Source organism: Pipistrellus hanaki (assembly GCF_964339955.1).
Source record: "Pipistrellus hanaki genome assembly, chromosome: 8".
Classification (NCBI taxonomy): domain Eukaryota; kingdom Metazoa; phylum Chordata; class Mammalia; order Chiroptera; family Vespertilionidae; genus Pipistrellus; species Pipistrellus hanaki.
The window spans coordinates 74600826-74616304 of NC_140510.1; the positions used below are offsets into that span (position 1 = coordinate 74600826).

Here is a 15479-nt window from a genome sequence, read left to right on the forward strand (position 1 = left end):
TAGCTCCAACTATTTCATGAAATAATTTTATTTATTTTTAAAAATAATTATATATGTAACATAATATAATCTATATGTTTGAATATAAAATAATTTATACTTTAAAACTATTTTTGTTGATTTCAGAGATGAAGGGAGAAAGATAGAAATAGAAATGATTGGAATCATTGATCGGCTGTCTCCTACATTCCCCACACTGGGGATCACGCCCACAACCCAGACATGTAACCTGACCTGGAATTGAGCCATGACCTCCTGGTTCATACGTTGACAGCAGCCAGTTCATTGGTTTATTCTTGTATGCGCCCTGACCAAGGTTTGAACCCGAAACCTTGGCATATTGGGACAATGCTCTAACAGCTGAGTGACCCAGGCTGGCGTGAGGACTTTAAATCAATCTTTTGGTATATAAACTTGCTTTTTTTTTTTTTTTTTGATATGCATGTGCTTCACTTTTCTAAATAAAATGAGGATAATCTATTCTGCCTTAGCCACAGACATGGCTAGCCCAGCAAAATTTATGAAGTGATCAGGTTTCTCCATACTTCCTCCCTCTTTCCTTTCAGTATCTGTTTTTCTTTGGACAACTCCCAAACCCAATTAATACCCTCATATTTCTTTCCCTCTTAACAGATGTCTTCTGGATTAACTATTAGAAAATATGTTAGTAACTAATTCTTATAAAAGGTACAAGTGTACAAAAGGATGATTATGAAATTCATGTGGGGTAGGCGGAGTTACCTAAAATTTAATAAAAGAACTCTATTGAAGAAAACAAAAAACCTATCTACCGTAATTTGAAATGCAGGCACCATACAGGTATCATTCATATCTGTTCTTTTAAAAACAGTGAACCATATGTTTTTCTCTGATTACAAAGCTCTTGCATGTTTATCATAAAAATACTATAATTATAAAAAAGAAAATAAAAATAATGCAAAGAGGGAATCATTGTGTTTGGAGTTTGGGGTCAGGGGAATCTTCTCAGAGGCAGTACAATCTGAGCTGGGTGTCACATGGCAAAAAGAATTAATGAGATAATCAGAGGGGGAAAGGGCAGTCTTGGCAGACAAAACAGAAAGTGCAAAGGCACCAACGCATGTGTGTCTGAGAAGCTGGAAATTCTTTGGTATCCCAGAGGTCTGTTCGGGCAGAGACTTGGGATAGTTTTGCTCCTTTTATCCAAAGTACCTCATACAGGGCCTGGAGCACAGCAAACAATATCTGCTGGAGAAAGAAAACTGAATGAGCGGGAACCTCTGTTCCATTTTAAGGAGCTTGGATTTACTTAAGCTTGTGCCTCCCATCGGCTGGACCTAACCAGAAGCCAGTGAGCGAGGGGGTGTTGGGAATTTAGTGTGTAAGAGTCAGTCCCTGTAAAAAGAAGAAGAGGAGCCGAAACCGGTTTGGCTCAATGGATAGAGCATCGGCCTTTGGACTGAAAGGTCCCAGGTTTGATTCCCGTCAAGGGCATGTACTTTGGTTGCGGGCACATCCCCAGTAGGTGGTGTGCAGGAGGCAGCTGGTCGATGTTTCTCTCTCATTGATGTTTCTAACCATCTATCCCTCTCTCTTCCTCTCTGTAAAAAATCAATAAAATATTAAAAAGAAAAAGAAGAGGGAATGGATCTGAGCAAACAGAAAAATGACCCACACCTTTATTAGGGCCTCACCAGCCTTGTATGATGTGGCACTTGCCCACCTCTCTAATTTACTCTCCTATGCTTTAATACATTGGCCTCCTTTTCATTCCTCAGACATGCCAAAACACTGCAGCACCAGCAATTAAATCTCATGCTTCCTACAGTGGCAATCTTGAAAGCATGTGTCTCTTTGAAGCTTCCATCAGTCGGGGGACTTTAGTAACTACAGGGAGCAGAGTCCATGGAGTAAATGTTGTGCTGAGCTATCCAGATTTACCCTTTAGGACTCAAGTACAACCTCTCCCAACTGCTGGGAATGTTGGGGGCTGGCAGCGGGGGCCTCTCTGGGCTTGTTCTTGGCTAAAGGAAGCTCTCTATCCCAAGGTTGTCTCCCTTCCCCAGGTGCAGACCTGTTCCGACTGGTTGATGTGAGGGAATAAAGACCTGGCCCCTGCCTCAGTTTAGGACAATGTTGAAAGTCCATCCCTCAATGCTCTCTTCAGGATTGGTTAACGCGTCATTGACAACTGTGTAGCACTTTAATCTCTCCCTCTGCCTGATGGTGTGACCCTCCGCTCCAGAGAGATCATCCTGCATGAAAATCGAAGAGTTTTAGGGTCTGTTCCATAGTGAACCCCACTGTGATAGGCTACCGGTTGACCTGTATCAAACATGGTCAAACATGGAACAAGGGTGAGAAGTGAACCTTTGTTGCAATAAGCTGCTGAGATGTTTGTTACAACGTAGCTTATCCTGACTAGGGCAGATACTAAGCCTTGCCAATCCAGTTTTCACTAGAGTGAAGGGTCTTGTCTTAGTGGGCAGATTGCTTGCCAAGTTCTAGTTCTTCTCTCCTGTTCCTTCTCATAGTGAGTGAATAGCCATGTCCCAATGGAGCAACAGAAGCGGAAGGTTGCCTATCTGGTTGTCTACTAAGTATTCCTAACCAAGTCAGCGGCATGTCTTTTTTTTATGTGAATTTTCTAGGACCCTTTCTCCTTTTCTATATTATTTATCACATATTTACAATTTACAAGGATACTTGTTGTTTCTTAGAACAATTTTTATGCAAATAAAAACAGAATAATCATGTACTCGGTCCCAATTTCAGAATCAAAAGCTGTAAACTATCCATTAATAAACCTTCTATACCTTAGCATACTTAAATTTCTCTTGAGTGCTAGATCTGATTTCTTAGAAGTCAAATGGTAAAGACAATACCAGTTTCTTATTTTAGGCCTCTTGGGCAAAACAAAACGTATTAATAAAACTAATGAACCAAACAAATGCTCCTTCTAACTTTTTTAAAAAAGGGATTTCAGCCGAAACTGGTTTGGGTCAGTGGATAGAACGTCCGTCAGTCTGCAGACTGAATGGTCCCAGGTTCGAGTCCTGTCAAGGGCATGTACATTGGTTGTGAGCACATCTCCAGTGGGAAGGGGGGGGGGGTGCAGGAGGCAGCTGGTCAATGTTTCTCTCTCATCGATGTTTCTAGCTCTCTATCCCTCTCTCTTCCTCTTTTTAAAAAATCAATAAAATATATATTAAAAAAAGGTATTTCACTTTATAGAACTATTTCCCTCTGCCTGAAGGGTATACCGTATAAAAATACTTCCACTACAAAGAGTCTGAGAATCCTGGGCTGGTATTACACAACCCCTAATTACAGAAGATATTTAGTATGATAACAGCAACTAGTTTAAGGAATGTGGAGATTTATTTACATCAAGTTCAGATAGAGATAAAAGGGGACTTGAAGAATCAAGCGAGAGAGGAAGGTATCGTGGATGTATCTTTGGAATTGCCTTTAGCCAGAATGAAAGACCAGCAAAACCAGCTTTCAGAATAACCCTGCTGCTCCGTGCAAGGGAAGGCTAGACTTCACCTCTAAAACCGCCCTCCCACGCGAAATTTCCACCTCGCAGCTAAGAATTAAACCCAGACTTCCGATCATGGCGCCACGCACGTCATCTTCTCTCCCAGCAAAATCCCACCCAAGTCGGCCTGATCCCACAGGCGTGTGTAAGGGCTGCAGGGCGAGGCTGGGGGAGGGGGGAGGGGGGTCGGGGTTGGGGGTCGGGGTGGGATCTCTTCCCCTATCCTGGTGGCTTGGGATGTTGCCATTAAAAAATCACCGACTAAGCTCGATCCTTTCCAGATTGAAGGAAGCTACAAACAGGACCTTCGGATTTCCTGGGGTGCGAAGACTCGGTCCCGAGGCAGCAACTCCTCACTGCAACCCCCCCCCCCCCCCCGCCGCGTCTTAAACACCCAAAGCCCCGCCTTTGTGCACAGGCCCCCTCGCTGCCCAGATGGGCAGGCACAGCAGGGATTTAAGCGGAGGTTCTCTCGGTTCCGCGTCCTCCTAGGCCAGCCTTCCTCCGCTCGGAAGGCCGCTGGAGGCGGGGCGCGATAAGAGCGGAGCGATCGGAACACCCGCGCGAGGTGGTCTTTCCCTTCCGGCGTCTGTTTCCGCCGGTGGCGGGGCCGGGCGGCCGGCTCCGGGCTGGGAAAGGCGTGCCGTCTGGGTCCGCAGGCTCCGGCCCCAGAAACAATAGGGAGGCCTGGCCTCCGGGCTTCCTTCGGGCCGAGGACACCGCGACGCCAGCGGCCCGGATCGCCCAGCTGCACAACACACACACACACACACACACACACACACACACACAGACACCCACAGACACACCCACACCCACACACATACAGACACACACTCAGAGAGACACACATACACACACAGACGCATACACACAGAGACACACAGATACACCCACACCCACATATACAGAGACACATACACACACAGACACACAGAGACACACAGACACAGACACATACACACAGACGCACAGAGACACACGCACACATACACATACACACAGACACACACATACACATACACATACCCCCCACACACATACAGACATATGCACATACACCCACACACCCACACGTGTGCGCCTATGGAAGGAATGTGTGTGTGAAGCAGAAGAGCCATCTCTGCCCGCATCGCCGGCCGCCGCCGGTTCGGTTCGACGGAGACGCCGCGGAGGCCGCCCGGGCGCCCGGCAGCCCCGGAGCGGGGGGCGGGGCCGGGCGGGGCCGCGCGCAGGCGCAGTGCGGGCCCCTCGCGCCGCCGCCGCCGCCGCCGCCGCCGCCGCCTCCCGCGCCGCCCCGCAGGCCCGAGACGGACAAGGTCGGGAGGAGCCGGAGACTGAGGAGGAGGCGGCGGCGGCGGGGGCGGGGCGATCCCCGGCCGGGAGCGCCGCCGACTGGCAGCTGCGGCGACTCCCCCCTTTGTGTCTCCTCCGCTCCGAGCCACTGGCTGCGCTTCCCGGAGGGGCGCTGCGTGTCTCGCCGCCGCCTCGCCGGCCGCCTCCCCGCGCCAGCCATCTACATCCGCTCTTCCGCCGCCCCCCGCCCGCGGCCTCCACAGCCAGCCGCGCCCGGAGCCCAGCGCTGCCGGGAGCGAGGCGGCGGCGGCGGCGGCGGCGGGGCTGTGACTCGCCGGTCACCGGAGCCGCGGACGGGCGAAGACGAGGCTTTCACGGTGGAATCTACCTCAGGCGAGATGGAGCGGCGGCGCTAGGAGCCGAGCGCAGCGCACCGGGCGGCTGAGGGCAGCCTGCCGGCACCTCCGCGCCGCCCGGCCTGCCGCCCCCTCCCCCGCCGCCCGCCCCGCGGCGCCCCGCAGCCCCCGGCCGCCGGCCCCGCACACGATCGTTCCGCCGCGGCTGCGGGCTCGTCCATGGAGCCGGACCCCGTGGAGCCCCGTTTGAGAGGGAGGATCTGCTGCTCCTGAAGCCGGAGTGAAGGAAGCGCCGGAGCGGAACTCGGCCGGGAACCCTGCCCTCCCGGGGCCGCGGGCGATGCGCCTCGGGCCGCCGGGGCCGCCGCCGCCGCCGCCGCCCGGGACTCCCTAGTTCGGCTCCTCCGCTCCCCGGATCGAACCCCCGCTGCCCACCCCGCGGCGCCCTTGGATATGTCTTCGCCCAGACCTGGCTCATTTTTTGATATCGTGAAGCTCCGAGGGAAATAATCGCGGGGGCTTGCTTTCTCGTCTCCCTGCGTCTCCCCCGTCACGGACATGCCTTGCGTCTGGGGGGGCTGAGGCACCCCGTCCTAAGGCGAAGGAACGCCCCCCGCCGCGAGGGAGAGGAATTAAAAAAAAAAAAAAAGGGAATTCCTGCAGCGGAATGAGAGCTCTGCGGCGGCCAGGTCCTCTCCTCTGCCGAGTGTCCTTCCCCGCCGCCGCCCTGTGAGCGGGCCCGGCGCCCCGGGGGGACGGCGAGCCTGCCGGCCGGAGGGCCCGCGCCCGCGCCCGTTTGCTCCCCGGTTCTCCGCTCCGCGCCTGCTGCCCGGCGGCCCCGGGATGACTGCCCCGCCGCCGCGGCCCCGGCCGGCGCCCTGCCTGCTGCCCTGGCTGCCCTGGGCCGTCCTGCTGGTCAGCACCGCGGCCGGTGAGTACCGGCTGGCGCGTCGCGGGGCCGCTCATCCTTGGGGGGCGGGGGAGGCTGGGGTGGGGGCGCCCGCAGAGGCCGAGGCCTGCGCTCGCCCTTCGATGCGTGTCCCCCGGGTCGGGGGAGAGGGAGCCGCGACCCCCGTGTCCCTGCGCTCCTCCACCGATCCCTCCGGGCGAAGATCCTTTTCTGTTTTCCTGCCCTTTTTGAATCTCCACTCCCCCGTCTCCCACCCCCTCACACCTCCCACGGCGGGGGAAAGACATCTTGGGTGTGGTTTCTTGACATTTTTAGCCGTGAGGTAATGCAAGGATTAAAAATAATATTTTAATCGCCAGTGGATAGTGTCTCATTATGAGATCTTTGGAAACGAAGCTGTAGTGTGTGTGTGTGTGTGTGTGTGTGTGTGTGTGTTTAATATAAAGAAGTGGATTTGGCTTGCAGGAAAAAAGGGACATCAACTATGGACCACACACACACACACACACACACACACACACACGAGCCTTATTTTTAGGTTAGGTTACTCTTTGGGAATCCATGTTCCTTTCATTATTCAAGAAATGTTACTGAATGAATTGAATACAATGTTGAGGAAGCCATGACTGTGAGGTTCTTAATACATTGTATAATGCTGTTAAGTGTTGTTATCATTAGTGTTACTTTATTCCAAAGTATTTCAGTTATCATGTTTCCATCTTTCAGTCTGGACCCTGGTATTTTATATGCTTTTGGAATTGCTGTAGCGTTTAAAAGGGTTTTTTGATCCCTGTACATTTAGTCATCTGGCATTTATTGGCTGTCTTGTCTTGAGACAACTTTGACCTCGCGTCAGACTTCTAGGAGGTTTCAGTCTGGAAGTTCTTTGTTATTTTACCGAAGCTTAAAGAGAAATGGTAGTCATCCTTTCCTTAGGATATTTTCCTTTTAGTCCTCAGACACCTTAAAAAAAGCCTCATGTTCCTTTTGCAAGCAGTCTTTTGATGATAGGATTTTTAGAAAATTTCAGGAGTGAATCATACATATAATCCTTAAATTTGGTTTAGGGTGGCTAAATGGATTATGCCTTTAAAAATGAGTCAAGGACAACATGACAGTTTTCAATTACTTTCTTGTTTTTATAACTGTACGTCTCATATTCAATAAATTTCTCATCGCCATGTTAGACAGGGGTTGCTTGCTTATTTCCATTAAAAAATTTGCATTGGGAAAATACTGAAAGAAAATTCAAAGTTTCCTTTTGTGCTGTTAATATTTTTTTTATTAATGCTTATTATGTTTATGACACATCTGTATAGTTGTGTTAAATAATTGGAATTTCTGAATTGAATATATTTGGGAACTTATATTTTAATATTATTAGTCATTATAAGTTCTTTTGGGATAAAAAATGATTTTTTATTTGATTTCTTTATATTGTGTTAGCTATTTAAATTCTCTAGCCATAAATCACGTGGTTGCTGTAAAATATGGCCTTAAGCTTAAGCAGTCATTCTAAGAGCAGAAATCTCAGAGCATAGACTTTTTAGTGTTCTTTGTTATTTTTTACCTTTTATAGCATCTAGGTTCTCATTTATGGTTGGTAGGCTTATTATTTTGTGATCAGAACTGATAAAATTAGAGAAAGAACATTGATTTAAAAATAAACTTCTACTTGGTAAATAAAATATTAGGATAATGTCCCTTAAAAGGGGTGAATTAAAAGAATCACTGCATAAAAAGTGGTTTAGACTTTTTTCTTTATATTTTATTGATTTTGTACAGAGAGGAAGGGAGAGAGAGTGTTAGAAACATCAATGAGAGAGTCATCGATCAGCTGCCTCTTGCACACCCCCTACTGGGGATATGCCCCCAACCAAGGTATATGCCCTTGACCGGAATCGAACCCGGGACCTTTCAGTTCCTAAGCCGACACTCTTATCTATTGAGCCAAACCGGTTTCGGCTTCTTTTTTCTTTATTATTACATAGCAGCCCACATTTGTGAAGCTGGATTTCAGAGCAACAACAACAATAATAGCATCTTATGATATTTATTAAGTGCTGGCTGTGTGCCAGCAACTATTCTAATAGCTTGACAGGTATTTTCTCATTTCATCCTTAATTCTATTCTGCAGACTTAATTATTCTCTTTTTACAGAGAGGGTGAGTTAAGTACAGAGAATTTAAATAACTCACCACACTGAGTAAATTGTGGACCCAGGATTATAGCCTGAACTCTTTCTTTTCTATTCTTTTTTTTTTTTTAAATATGTTTTATTGGTTTTGTAGAGAGAGGAAGGGAGAAAGATAGAGAGTTAGAAACATCGATGAGAGAGAGTCATCGATCAGCTGCCTCTTGCACATCCCCTCCTGGGGATATGCCCTCAACCAAGGTACATGCCCTTGACCGGAATCGAACCCGGGACCTTTCAGTCCCCAAGCCGACGCTCTATCCATTGAGCCAAACCGGTTTCGGCCTGGACTCTTTCTTACAACATTAATGATAACAACAACTTCTCATTCTAATTGGGAACATGAGATAGAGTAGTGCCTTCACCAGATCAGCCTTTGCAAAGAAGTAAAGACACTTGACATGATCTTTGTACTGTAGTGATTATGTATGCAAACATCTTGGTTCTAAATGTGTAAAAGTTTGCTGTGCTTAATATTGGAGTGGCTAATGCAGTTTCTTAAAATGCAGGGTGACTAAAGAGAGTCTGTGTAGATTTGGGGATACATAGATGCAGTGATGTAACCAAACAGGTACAAATAGTGCAGCTGAAAGGAAAAAATACTGGAAGGCACACTGATATCACATTCATCTTTGGGAGTCATGGTTAAACCTTTATTTATTTACTAGAGGCCTAGTGCATGAAATTTGTGCACGTGTAAGGTCCCTAGGCCTGGCTGGCAATCAGAGCCCATCTGTGGGGTGATTGGGACCCCCCCTGCTGGCACCTGCCTTGGCTGGCCTGGCCCAACCCGCTCGCTGGCCCCACCCCAGCTGTAGCCACTGATTGCCTCCATCTGCCTCCTTTTGCGGGGCAACTGGCAGGGTGATCCTGGGGCCTCTGCTTTCACCTGCCTTGGTGGCTGGGGACTGCAGGATAGGGGCAGCTCCTGAGTTGAGTGTCTGCTCCCTGGTGGTCAGTGTGCATCATAGTGACTGGTTGTTCTGCCAGTCTTTCCGATTTGCATATTTGGCTTTTATTATATAGCATTTATTTATTTAAAGTATTTTTGTTTATTTCAGAGAGGAAGGAAGAGGGATATATATATATATTTCAATGGTGAGAGAGAATCATTGGCCTACTGCTTCCTGTATGCCCCCAACTGGGGATTGAGCCCACAACCCAGGCATATGTTGCAGGCTGATGCTCTATCCACTGAGCCAAACTAGCCAGGGCAACATTCTTTTTTTTAAAAAATTGATTTCAGAGAGGAGGGATAGGGGGAGAGGGATACAAACATTAGTGATAAGAGAGAATCACTGATTGGCTGCCTCCTCCACAGCCCCCTACTGGGGATCGAGCCCGAAACCTGGACATGTGCCCTTGACTGAAATCAAACCTGGGACCCTTCAGTGTGCAGGTCCACACTATGTCCACTGAGCCAAACCGACTAGGGCTATATGTCATTCTGAACTAAGGAGGGGAAAGTAGGCAATTCATAAATGCTAAGGTTCCTTTCCTGAAGCAGGTTTTCCTATCTGAATCTTTTAGGCAGGTAAAGGGGAGGTAACAAACTCTTACTGAGTTTTTGGGCTTTAATTGCCATGTCGAAATAATCAGTATGCTAGGGTGGCACATTTTGGGGAGACTCACTCCTAACTCCTACACTATCCTTGGTCACTTAGGAGGCCAGGAAGCCCATGGCATTTTTTCCTCCCATGACATTTTGAGAGAGAGCGCCGAATCCTAACCACGAGACCACCAGGGACTGTGTTCCCAATGACATTTTGAGTGGCCTTATTGTTGTATTCCAATTATGGAAGGATCTCCAGGGTCCTGCATCGCATCATAATTCTCTTCCTTCTTGACTGGCTCAGAAGTGTCCATGGCTGAATTGACATCAATGTCAGCTGATTCTTCCTGCATTTGAAAGTATTCACTTGGCTAGGTTTCAGTTTTAGATACATTTTTAAATGAACACATACATTCTCAAAAAAGATTAACCTATTTAGTTGGTGTTCTTGAGCAGTTAATATTGTTGAGGAACTAGAAATTTAGTAGTTTTTATTTTAGTGTTTTTCAAGATGTGGACACTATAACGATCACTTTTGGGTTTTTAAAAATATATGTTTTTATTGACTTCAGAGAGAAAGGGAGAGGGAGAGAGATTGAAACATGAATGTTGAGAGAGAATCATTGATCGTCTGCCTCTGCACGCCCCACACTAGGGACCACGCCCACAGCCCAGGCATGTATCCTGACCAAGAATCGAACCTGACCTCCTGGTTCATAGGTTGACGCTCAACCACTAAGCTATGCCAGCTAGGCACCTTTGCTTCTTAATAAAATGTGTATTCCTGGTGCCACAGTCTAGATGTACTGAATGGATCTCTTTGGGGCCTATGTATATTTTTAAAACTTAAACCCCAAAAGATTCTCAGGCAAGTTTGAGAACCACTGCTCTATATAATTAGTCTTATTTAGATTTTGAAATATTGTGATTCAGTCAGCTTTTGCTGAATAATTAGCAACCACAAAATCATAGTGGTATACAACAATAAGCATTTGTTCTGCTTCACTTGTCTCATTCTGGGGCTCAGCCTCGAGGGAAGGGTAACATCTCTTTGGGGAAACTTGTCTCATGGCAATGATAGTACAAGAGATAAGCCCAGTCTCACTAGTCATTTCCAGACTCTGGTTCTATAGGATATCATTGGCCAAGCCCAAAGACAAGGGGTCGCAAAGTATACTTTGTTTATAATGAGGCAGTGGTATTATATAGATGTATGATACTTTTGTGGGGGAATGAAGAAATGGAATCTTTGATCTACCACATATCAGGAATATGGTCCAGAAGGGGAGCTTCTCTTTACCATTTGAACAGATTCAAACTCTTAATTAGGCCTTTACATAAAAAATTTTATCAGCCAAAACCTGTTTGGCTCAGTGGTAGAGCGTCGGTCTGCGGACTGAAAGGTCCCAGGTTCGATTCCGGTCAAGGGCACATACCTGGGTTGCAGGCACATCCCCAGTAGGGGGTGTGCAGGAGGCAGCTGGTCGATATTTCTCTCTCATCGACGTTTCTAGCTCTCTATCTCTCCCCTTCCTCTCTGTAAAACATCAATAAAAATATATTAAAAAAATTATATCAACTTGGATTTCTACAAAGCTATACATGCTTTTGGGATGTTGTGCTGGAAGTGATATTAGTGTTAGTTGTATGAAACATGGGGAGAGACATACTACTTATTTTACACATTTACTAAACGTGAACCTTCTTATCAGTGAAAGGGAAGAATTTGTATTTTTCTCTAATGAATAAATTCTAGCTACAAATAAAAGATACAGAGTAAAGTCAGTGTAAATTGGTTAATTTTATAATTGGCCAACCCACTTATTTTGGCACTTATATATTTCCTTGCCATTGAATATCAGTTTTATGTATTTGCCTTGTTCTCCTAACTGATACTTGCTTCTAGAGGACAGGGTTCATATTTTAGACTAGAGGCCTGGTGCATGAATTTCTGCATGGTTGGGGTTCCTTGTATAGCCTGCAGGGATCTGGCCCCATTTCGTACCCGCAGGCTCACAGCCCCAGCTTGCGCCCCCAACCTTGCAGCTCTGCAGCCCTGCCAGGTACCCTGCTGTGACCTGGCGCTGCCCCTCACCGGCTCCACCATCCTGCTTGCAGGATGACCAATTGGGGTTAGCCTATGGTTCCCCCCCACCCCGCCTGGCTTCCTCAGTGCCTGGTCACCGTCTGCAGGGCGATCACCAGGGCAATCAGGCCTGAGCTTGCACCCACCTTGGCCTGGTGCCGCCTGCTTACCTACTCCATCATCTTGCTGTGGTCCTGCTCTTGTCAGGGCACATCAGGAGGGCCGGCAGCGCCTCCACTGGGACCCGCTGCCAGTGCTGCCCCACTGACAACTGTCATGTTCCATGCATTCCCTGGTGGTCAGCGCAAGTCATAGTAAGCAGTTGAACTGGTACTGGTCTCTTGGTCGAACTTTCGGATGAGGGACCTGAATGAGCGCCCAAGGGGACAATTTGCATATTAGGCTTTTATTATATAGGATTGGTTTGTAATCTGCCATCTTCCTATGCACATAGATGTTTAAAAAATACTAAATGAAACCTGGTTGGAGTGGTCAGTGGTTGAGTGTCAGCCTATGAACCAGGAGGTCAAAGTTTGATTTCTGGTCTGAACACTTATATGGGTTGCAGGCTTGGTCCCTTATGTGGGACATGTGTGAGGGAGCTGACCAATGATTCTCATCGATATTTTTCTCTCTCCTTTTCCTCTCTGAAATCAGTAAACATATATTAAAAATTACTAAATGAATAAGTAATAAAAGAGGAATTCTAAGATTGCCCATTTGCTCAAATAATGGATTTGTAATTCTTTTTTTGTTCCTTCAACTATAAGGTAGTTTAAGTAGAATAGTAGGAAGACCATTGTCTTGAGTTAATGAGACCTGGATTCTATGTTATTCTACGCAAATAGATTACTTAATATAGTTTTCTCAATTGTAACATTATGGGCTTGGAATAGATTGTTTGAAATGCAGATTCTTACACTAGCCCATATCCACTTAATCTGAATATATGGACAGTGAGTTTTAGATTCTACATTTTAAAACAAACATTTCCCAAGTAAATTTTATGTACTCTAAAATTTGAGAACTATTATATATAAGATTCCTTTTAACTGTCAGGATTTACTTTATTTTATTTTTTACTTTTTGTGCTAATTATAACCTATTCTGGATCTTTTGTTCAGTCAACATTTGTATCAAATATTTTTTATTTTATGCTTTAGGCAATTAGCATGTAATTCAGCGTTTTTGTTTTTTTAAATAAAATTTTTATTGATTTTTTAGAGAAAGGAAGGGAGAGGGAGAGGAAAAAGAGAAACATCAATGTGTGAGAGCAAAACATCCATTGACTGCCTCCTCTATGTTCCCCAGGGGGGGATCAAGGGCAAAACCCGGACATGTGCCCTGACAGGGAATTTGACCTATCATTTCAGTGCACTGGTCGTCACCCAACCAACTGAGCCACGGGGGCTGGGCTCTTGCAGGAAATATTTTAATGAACTTTTTTATGTATTAAAACTAAAGTTTTAAAACATATCTATATTTAAATCCTCATCCTTCACTCCTCTCCCCTTCCACCTTAACTCCCCTCCTCTTCTCTTTTCACATTACTACCATAGACTTTTAGGAAAAGCTTTTGGCTCCACCTTCAAAATATATTTAGAATCTAGCTGCTTCTTATCACCTTCACTGCTTACACATAGCCTAAAGTCTATCATCATCCTGTCACTTGTTATTTTTTCCAGTAGTCTCTGTTTTCTCTGAAATCTTTGCTTTATTACAATTGCTTTTTTTTCTTTCTTTTTATATTTTTAAGCCTCACTGGAGGATATGCTCTCATTGATTCTTAGAGAAGCATGAAGAGAGAGAAAGAACTAGGGAAACATCGATGTAAAAGAGAAACTTTGGTTGCCTCCCATACACACCAGGACTTGAGGTTGAACTTGCAGTCTAGGTATTTGTCCTGACCTGAATTGAACCAACAACCTTTTGTTGCACCAGAAGATGCTCCAACCTACTGAGCCAAGACTACAGTTGCTCTTTAATATGTATTCTGGGTCATCTTTTTCAACCATAACAGATCATGACATTTCTCTGCTTAAAACTTTCCAGTGTTTCCCCATCTCACTCAGAATAAAAGTCATAATCATTAAAAACATTGTACACAAGCAGGCCCCTACTACTTTTTTTTTTCCCCCTTAGGAAGAGAAATTAATATATTTTAAAAAATGTAACTATGAAAAAGTAGTAACAGTATTATAAATAAAGAGTTTTCTGAGTTTATAGAATCTGCTATTTTTCATGCCTCAGTTTCCACCCAGTTTTTTTGGGTACAATTTTCATATACAACATTTTTATTTTATTTATTTTATTTTTATTTTTTTATTTATTTTGTACAGAGAGGAAGGGAGAGAGATAGTTAGAAACATCAATGAGAGAGAATCATCGATCAGCTGCCTCTTGCACACCCCCTACTGGGGATATGCCCGCAACCACCGTACATGCCCTTGACCGGAATCGAACCTGGGACCCTTCAGTCCCCAAGCCGACGCTCTATCCATTGAGCCAAACCGGTCTCGGCGTTATACAACATTTAAAAAAAAATATATCTTTTATTGATTTTTTTTAGAGAGGAATAGAGAGGGATAGAGAGTTAGAAACATCAATGAGAGAGAATCATCGATCAGCTGCCTCCTGCACACCCCCCACTGGGGATGTGCCCGCAACCAAGGTACATGCCCTTGACCGGAATCGAACCTGGGACCCTTCAGTCCGCAGGCTGACGCTCTATCCACTGAACCAAACCGGTTCCAGCCATATACAACATTTGTAAAGGAATTTGAAACCTCTGAGGACAGCCTTGCCCTTTCGGTTTGTCATGTCCTGGGCAGTTCTATTAAGACATGGACCTGTCTGGGTTCAGGTTCTTCTCTAAGGCACAGTGAATGTCCTATTGCATCTTGGCAGTGGCTCCTACTACTGTTGACCACATATGCTGATTTCTGTCTTACTAAACTTTTAGTGTGCTTTTAACTTTACAAGAATTACAAATTCAGAAAATTAAATGTATTTGAATAGGTTAGATTTAAGATACTTTATATAATTTGATAGGGCTACAATTAGTAAATCTACATATTGGGAGATAAGAGAGGAGATAACATGAACATTTCTTAGGCCTTTGATATAGGGTGGGGCAAAAGTAGGCTTACAAGTTGTGAGTATGGGGAAGTTTATTGTATTATTGTTTATTAATTACTAGAGGTATGGTATACAAAATTTGTGCATGGGGGGGGGGGGTTCCCCCTCAGCCCTGCCTGTACCCTCTCCAATTCAGGACTGCTGGCTCCTAACTGCTCACCTGCCTGGTCACTCCTAACCACTCTGCCTGCCTGCCTGCTGGCCTGATTGTCCTTAACTGCTCCCCTGCCAGCCTGGTCACCCTCTAACTGCCCTCCCCTGCTGGCCTGATCACCCCTAACTGCCTCTGCCTCAGCCCCTGCCACTGTGGCTTTGTCCATAAGGATGTCCGGTCCAATTAGCATTATTACCCTTTTATTATTATAGATTGTATATTCCATATATAAACCTACTTTTGGCCCATCCTATATATCCATAAGCGCTTACT

At 45.8% G+C, this 15479-nt stretch overlaps 1 protein-coding gene across 1 annotated transcript in view; it reads left to right on the forward strand.

The window, feature by feature from the left end:
* Positions 1 to 4819: 4819 nt before the first annotated feature.
* The window catches only part of BMPR2 (bone morphogenetic protein receptor type 2), a 104410-nt gene continuing 93750 nt past the window's right edge, over positions 4820 to 15479 (forward strand). The window contains exon 1 of the mRNA XM_084893178.1: positions 4820 to 6103. Coding sequence (XP_084749304.1) covers positions 6016 to 6103 — 88 coding nt within the window. The 5' untranslated portion in view covers positions 4820 to 6015. The remainder of the gene's footprint in view (positions 6104 to 15479) is intronic.